General features: G+C 51.9%; 2 protein-coding genes across 2 annotated transcripts; both read left to right on the forward strand.

Annotated features, from left to right (window-relative positions):
- Positions 1 to 879: 879 nt before the first annotated feature.
- COCCADRAFT_9134 (uncharacterized protein) lies at positions 880 to 4,097 on the forward strand (the record flags this gene model as incomplete). Its single annotated transcript, XM_007718999.1, has 4 exons — positions 880 to 997; positions 1,084 to 1,241; positions 1,298 to 3,936; positions 3,992 to 4,097. The coding sequence occupies 4 exons, from the start codon at positions 880 to 882 to the stop codon at positions 4,095 to 4,097; spliced, it is 3,021 nt and encodes a 1,006-aa protein (XP_007717189.1).
- A 705-nt stretch (positions 4,098 to 4,802) lies between these two features.
- Positions 4,803 to 7,232, forward strand: COCCADRAFT_108978 (uncharacterized protein; the record flags this gene model as incomplete). The annotated part of the gene is made up of 1 exon (XM_007719000.1): positions 4,803 to 7,232. One exon carries the CDS (start codon positions 4,803 to 4,805, stop codon positions 7,230 to 7,232), a length of 2,430 nt encoding a protein of 809 aa, XP_007717190.1.
- Positions 7,233 to 7,291: the final 59 nt, after the last annotated feature.

A 7,291-nucleotide genomic window follows, 5' to 3' on the forward strand; every position in this document is an offset into this window, starting at 1 on the left:
ACTTTTTTTTGGTTTGGGCGGTTTATAATACCCTTGATGAGCTTGCATGTTAGGAAACGACCTACACCTAGGAAAATGGGTCCATTGTAGCATCTATTACATAATACGAACTCTGACACAATGAAAGAAAAAAAATTATATCCACTTGCCCTGTATTTTGATGCGACAGTTCGATCAGGACTAGGGTGCTGCGAGGACGTTCAAGGGCGTGGCAATCTCGAGCTGCAGATAACAGCCATGATGATGTAGCCAGTGGGGACAAGTCGGAACAAGCCGACTCCAGCAAGGCGTTTCGGAATTTGGCCGCCCTTTACATCGAAGCGTCTTCAGACAATATCTAGCACTTCTGTATATAAACGTCTGATGGTTGCCAATTAGAGTTTTTTCCCATCTCGGCCTCTCTGTAGCAGAAATCCAGGGCAATGGGCATTCCGATCAATGGTAAGGGGTTACACGAAAACGTGGCAGGGGCGAAACGCTAGGTGTGGCTAGTGCGTGGCGCATGCGGGTCAGTCTAGAGGACAGATTTCTTGGGATGCGCCAGAGTCAAGACAAGTGCTGTTGCGCCGCCTTATTGCCGTTTCTGCCGTGGACAGTCGCAGAACCTTCCTTTTGATTCCCTTCTTTAGTCCTGTAATCGTGCTTGGAAACACGGTCTCTTCTCTTCCTCTAGCAATCAGCGGCAGAACACTGGGCGCTGATCAAGTCGATAAATAAGTCAGGGACACAGACACACCCATCCGGTACTCTTATAGGTCAGATATTTCTCCGACGAGATACTACATCCCTGTGCAAAAACACCGACGCGCGACAATCGAGCGACAACTGTACGAATCTGCAGTAGGCTGAGAAACGGTCGATTGGTGAAAGAGCCTGGGCATGGAGAATGCTTACACAAAGACGCCCGCTGAGGCGTTGAGACACTTTCAAGTTGATGAGCACAAGGGTCTCAGCGCACAGCAGGTCCAGAGCTCAAGGGAGAAGCACGGCAAGAATGGTACGTGAGACCCGTCGATACGTAGTGCACGCAGAGGACTGGGCTTTGGCCAAATCTCAGGGATGAGTGCTAACGTGCAGAAACAGCGCTGCCAGAAGACCCCCCGACGCCCATTTGGGAGCTCATCCTCGAGCAGTTCAAGGACCAGTTGGTCATCATCTTATTAGGTTCCGCAGCCGTATCCTTTGTACTTGCCCTTTTCGAGGAAGAAGAAGGATGGACTGCCTTTGTAGATCCCGCCGTTGTAAGTAATGGCTGCCACCAGAGACGCGTGCAAACGCTGACTGCTATTGCCCCTAGATCCTCACTATTCTCATCCTCAACGCCGTTGTCGGAGTTTCGCAAGAAACCAGCGCCGAAAAAGCCATTGCCGCCCTTCAGGAATACTCTGCCAACGAGGCCAAGGTCGTACGCGATGGACACATTGCACGCATCAAAGCCGATGAGCTAGTTCCAGGAGATATCGTTTCGGTCACTATTGGCGACAGGATTCCCGCCGATTGCAGAATCCTTTCTATCCAGAGCAACAGCTTTAATGTCGACCAGTCGATCCTTACGGGAGAGAGCGAAAGTGTGCCAAAAGATACTAGGGCTGTCAAGGACGAGAATTCTGTCAAGCAGGATCAGGTCAACATGCTTTTCTCGGGTACAACGGTCGTTACAGGACATGCAACCGCACTTGTCGTCTTGACTGGCAGCAATACGGCTATTGGAGACATCCACGAGAGCATCACATCCCAGATCTCGCAGCCTACTCCGCTCAAGGAAAAGCTCAACGACTTTGGCGACCAGCTCGCAAAGGTCATTACGGGTATTTGCATTCTGGTCTGGGTCATCAACATTGGCAACTTCAACGACCCGTCTCACGGAAGCTTTGCCAAGGGCGCCATCTACTACCTCAAGATTGCCGTTTCTCTTGGTGTTGCTGCCATTCCCGAAGGTCTTGCCGTCGTCATCACAACATGTCTGGCTCTTGGAACACGCAAAATGGCCGCTAGGAACGCTGTTGTGCGAAGCTTGCCTTCTGTTGAAACCCTCGGAAGCTGCAGTGTCATTTGCTCCGATAAGACCGGTACTCTTACTACAAACCAGATGAGTGTCAGCAAAATGGTCTTCATCAACGACTCTGGTAATGGACTTGAGGAGTTTGATGTTGAAGGTACTAGCTTTGCTCCCGAAGGTCAAATCACGCTCAACAGCAAGCCCATGGACAATCTCGCTGCCAAGTTCGACACTGTACGCCAAATTTGTGAAGTGAGTGCGCTTTGCAACGAGGCTGCTCTCGCCTATGACTCCAAGAACAATGCATACAACCTGGTTGGTGAGCCCACTGAGGGCGCACTTCGTGTCCTTGTTGAGAAGGTTGGTACACCTGACGCTGCCCACAACGCGACCCGTGCGAACACTTTGCCCGAAGACCGTCTCGACTTTGCCACCAAGCACTACGAAAGCCAATACACTCGCCTCGCCACATATGAATTCTCTCGCGATCGTAAGAGCATGTCTGTCTTGGTCAAGAAGGGTGACGCGCAAAGGCTTCTTGTCAAGGGTGCTCCGGAATCTATTCTCGACCGCTGCACAAGTGTTGTCGTTGGCAAGGATGGCAAGAAGGCCCCTATGAGCAGCCAACTAGCCAGCCTTATCACTAAGGAAATTGTCGAATATGGTAATCGCGGTCTTCGAGTCATTGCTGTGGCCTCGGTCGATGACATTGCCTCACACCCCCTCGTTTCCAAGGCCAAGACTACCAAGGAGTACAGCCAGCTTGAACAGAACATGACTCTGATCGGTCTTTGTGCCATGTTGGACCCACCTCGCCCTGAAGTCCATGACTCGATCGCAAAGTGCCGTTCTGCCGGAATCCGTGTTGTGGTCATTACTGGAGACAACCAGAACACTGCTGAGGCCATCTGTCGCGATATTGGTGTCTTTGGACCTAACGAGGATCTTACTGGCAAGTCGTTTACCGGTCGCCAATTTGATGATCTCTCTGAATCTGAGAAGATGGAGGCTGCCAAGAACGCCAGTCTCTTTTCCCGTACTGAGCCTACACACAAGTCCAAACTTGTCGATCTCCTCCAACAGGCTGGTGAAGTCGTCGCCATGACTGGTGACGGTGTCAACGACGCTCCTGCTCTCAAGAAGGCTGATATCGGTGTCGCCATGGGCTCCGGAACTGACGTTGCCAAGCTCGCCGCCGACATGGTTCTCGTAGACGACAACTTTGCTACCATTGAAGGTGCTGTTGAGGAAGGACGCTCCATCTACAACAACACCCAACAGTTTATCCGCTACCTCATCTCCTCCAACATTGGCGAAGTTGTCTCGATTTTCCTCACTGCCGCCATGGGCATGCCCGAAGCTCTGATCCCTGTCCAACTTCTCTGGGTTAACCTCGTCACTGATGGTCTTCCCGCTACAGCCTTGTCCTTCAACCCCGCCGACCACGACATCATGAAGCGTCAGCCCCGCAAGCGTGACGAACCTCTTATCAGCGGCTGGCTCTTCTTCCGCTACATGGTTATTGGCACTTATGTTGGTGCTGCTACTGTTGCTGGTTATGCTTGGTGGTTCATGTTCAACAGCGAGGGACCTCAAATCTCGTTTTACCACCTCCGCCACTTCCACCGCTGCTCTAATCAATTCCCCGAAATCGGCTGTGAGATGTTTAGCAACTCGTCTGCCCAGGCTGCCTCCACTGTCAGCTTGAGCATCCTCGTCGTCATCGAGATGCTGAACGCCATGAACGCACTGAGTAGCTCAGAGAGTCTGCTCACGCTGCCGCTATGGAAGAACATGATTCTCGTCTATGCCATTTGCCTGTCCATGGCTCTGCACTTTGCCCTGCTTTATCTTCCCTTCTTGCAAGGCCTCTTCAACGTTGTCCCGCTTAATGGTAATGAGTGGAAGGCCGTCATGGCGATTAGTGCGCCCATCATGTGAGTTTTGCTTTGAACCTTTGTGAAAAAGATGCTTGCTAACAAACATGACTAGAATAATCGACGAGGTTCTCAAGTTCTTGGAACGCAGCTTCTTTATCCAGAAGGGCAACGAGAAGCTGTATCCTGTTGAGCAGAATGGAAGGCCAAAGAAGGAGTAAAGCGCTCCTTGCACTTGTGCTTTTCCTCTTTCTCTACTCATCACTCTGTGTCTTAAGATGCAGAAAAAAGCATCGAGGAACGTGTTATCCAGTGTACCGTTCTAGAGAATGGCAGAAGCAAAAGGCAAGGTGAGAAGTGTATTTCCGTGATGGTCGGTGGAAACCTTTTTATGTATGTTTTGGTGGTTTCTGCGCTCTCTTTTCTAAACAAACTTTGCGCAGCAGCTATCACACACATGCATGTTGCGATTAGATGGTTAGAACGGTTAGATCTTTGTTGCTATACTACACACAAAACCTCAAGAATGAAAATCTCAGAGATACAAAACTGTTCATGATGGGTTGCGTGGATTTGGTGTGATGTATTGCATCTGTTTGGTCAAGGATATATTAGTCGACGGGTTAGTAACTTGACATAGACGTTGGTGACGGAAATCACATGTAGATTGCAGGATCCTCCTAATATATGTGCAAGCACTAGAAAAGTACAGTAAGTGTTCCTTAATGTGGTATACTCTACTGCAACCAAGCAGTGAAAGCTCTAATTCCAGTGAATCCAACTTTGACATCCGTCCTCGCTTTCACTTTCACTTTCACATAGTCACGTCACCACAATTTTTTCTCACTCCGTCCGTCTGTCCTCTCCCGCATATCCCACCATCCCTCCTTCTCAACCCTGCAGTTTTCATCACTGCAACTGCAACCATGCCGCCTCACGGCCTCTACCCCATCCCGAGGCACCACCTCTCTCCACGAAACAACAAGCTCCAGCACCGCCGCACATTCAACAGCATGTCCTTTGCCGACGCGGAACCCGCGCGCGAGACTACCGCAAAGAGCAAGAGCGAGGCTGCAGCAAAGACCAAAGCAGAGACAGTAGAGCCCGCGAGCGAGGTTGTAGCAAAGACGGCTGAGCAGCGTGCTCAGCGAAAGCTAGAGAAGCGTCAACGCAAGGAAGAGAGGAGGTTGAAGAAGGAGCGCAAGGCACAAGCTAAGCAGCAGAAGCAGCAGCTTGTTGAAGAAGCGAGTGACGTGCCATTTCAGCAACCTGACACCACACCATCCGTGACTCAAGCAGAAACTGCGCCGCAAGCTCACCAATCTGAAGCTACTCCCGTGGCTACTCCAGTAAAGAAAGGACGCTTCGGTCCGCGCGGTCCGTATAAGAAACGCGAGAAGGCAGCTGCCGACGGCACGCCGGTATCTGCAGTCAAACGCAAGAGGGAGAGCAAAGTGCAGACTAGCAGTAGCAAGGACGCAGACGGCGGCATATCGTTGCTTGAACCGAATTTCCTGTCATCGCTAAAGGAAAAGATGGGAGATATGGGTTCTGCATTTCAAGAAGCGGAAAAGGAAGGGGAAGAGCCTGCAAAGAAGAAGAAGAGGGGGCGACCCGTGGGGTGGCGCAAGAATGCTGCTGATGCGGAGTCTGTCAAGACTGAGACTCCGAAAAGTGGTGGTAAGAGTGCTGCTGCTGCCCCGACACCGGCGTCTACTACGAAGAGTACTGTTTCCTCAACACCAGCATCTACTAGACTCTCTGGCTCGATTCTCGATAAGTCGTTCAAGGTAACCAAGACTCCTGTGCCGGTTCCCTCAGTTGCATCGACACCGGCATCTACTAAAGTGGCTGGCTCAACTCTCGACATGTTGTTGAAAGTGACCAAGACGCCCGTACCAGTTCCGGTTCCATCGGGTGCGTCGAGTGTGTCTGCTTGCGCAAAGTCACCGGTTCCGGTGCTGCGGAAACCCAGTCTCAGCACCAGTGACAGTATGAGTGAGCTACAGACAAGCAAGACGGCTAAAGTTGATCAAGCTGACGTTCTCGTCGCCGAGACACCTCCCTCACGCATGGGCAAAACGCCAGTCACAACACCTCGTCAGCCCGCCATTCCATTTCCTCATCTCAGGCGCTTATTCTCCGCCAGCGAATCACCCATGGTGAGGGGAAAAGATACCACCATCGACCTTACTTCCCCCGAGGAACCCACACCAAAAGCGAATACATCCGCAAAGCATGTCATCAGCAGCCAGGGCTCAATCAACCCCCTAACCAGCAGTCAAGCCTCCATGGACTCCGTTCCAAACACCCACCCTCCGGCCTTCTCCGCATCTACCCTTGCCTACTACAAACAACAGCTAAACGAAAACCCCAAAGCGCGACCCCGCCGCCATCAACGCGCCATCTCCGAAGCCCTTAGTTCAAGCAGTGACTCAACCTCGACCACACAGAGCGTGCTCAACATGCTAACTCGGGTCCCAAAACCCTACGGGTCCAAATTGGACAACCCCTTCTCCTCGTCCAAAAAGAAGAAGAATAAGTACAACAAGGGCGACGAGCAGCACGAAGAAGCCGACAGCGAGACCTTTACCAAAGCCTTCAAAGTCATCCAGCGAACCGTGAATTTCAGCGATGAACAAGAGTACCTAGCCTTGTACCAAAAGATCGTCGAGCAAAGCAAAAAGGCCTCACTTCCATGCTTGAAAAGCGCAACGGGCTGTTCCTTCCGCATCCACGATCCCGCCTGTTCCTTTTTTTCGCCTACCAGTGCACTCGAGCAGCCAAGCGCAGATATGCTGGATTCGACTCAGCGCGCAGAAGCTGCAGAGACGTTTCTCCGCCACGCACTCATGGCGCGGGTGCCTGTTCCGCTGGGCCGCATTACAGGCGTTTGGCGCTTGTACTGCAAAGAATATACGGGACAGCATGTAGACAAGTACAGTTCGGGTATGCGTACGCTGACGATTACGTCGCCGTCGTCGTATCAGGGGACGCCAGTGTACACGGCGCGTTTGCACATTCCGCCGCGGTCCATGGCATTTGCCATTGCGCCGTTTGCGGCACCGCCGCATGCCGGGTTCCGCGCTACGAGGATGAAGCTCGTGCAGGAGGGGTATACGATGGACATGGTATTTTTCGGAAATGGGTATGCGAGGGTTAGAGCGGAGGTGGGGTTGTTGCTCTCCGGGAAGCATGGCGCGGGTGGGCAGGTGGAGAGTGCGGGTAAGAATAAGGGATATGGTATTTGGCACTTTCTTGCTGTGCATGAAAGGCCGCTTTACTGGGAGCCTCAAGTCGATGAGTTGGAAGTTGAGGGGAGGAAGCTGTTTGCTGCGTATGATGGTACCGAGTAAGTGAGACGGATCGGGGTGTTGGGTTTGGAAGGTTCTGTAGGATGGGGATGGTGATTGGG

Source organism: Bipolaris zeicola (assembly GCF_000523435.1).
Source record: "Bipolaris zeicola 26-R-13 unplaced genomic scaffold scaffold_271, whole genome shotgun sequence".
NCBI classification, from domain to species: domain Eukaryota; kingdom Fungi; phylum Ascomycota; class Dothideomycetes; order Pleosporales; family Pleosporaceae; genus Bipolaris; species Bipolaris zeicola.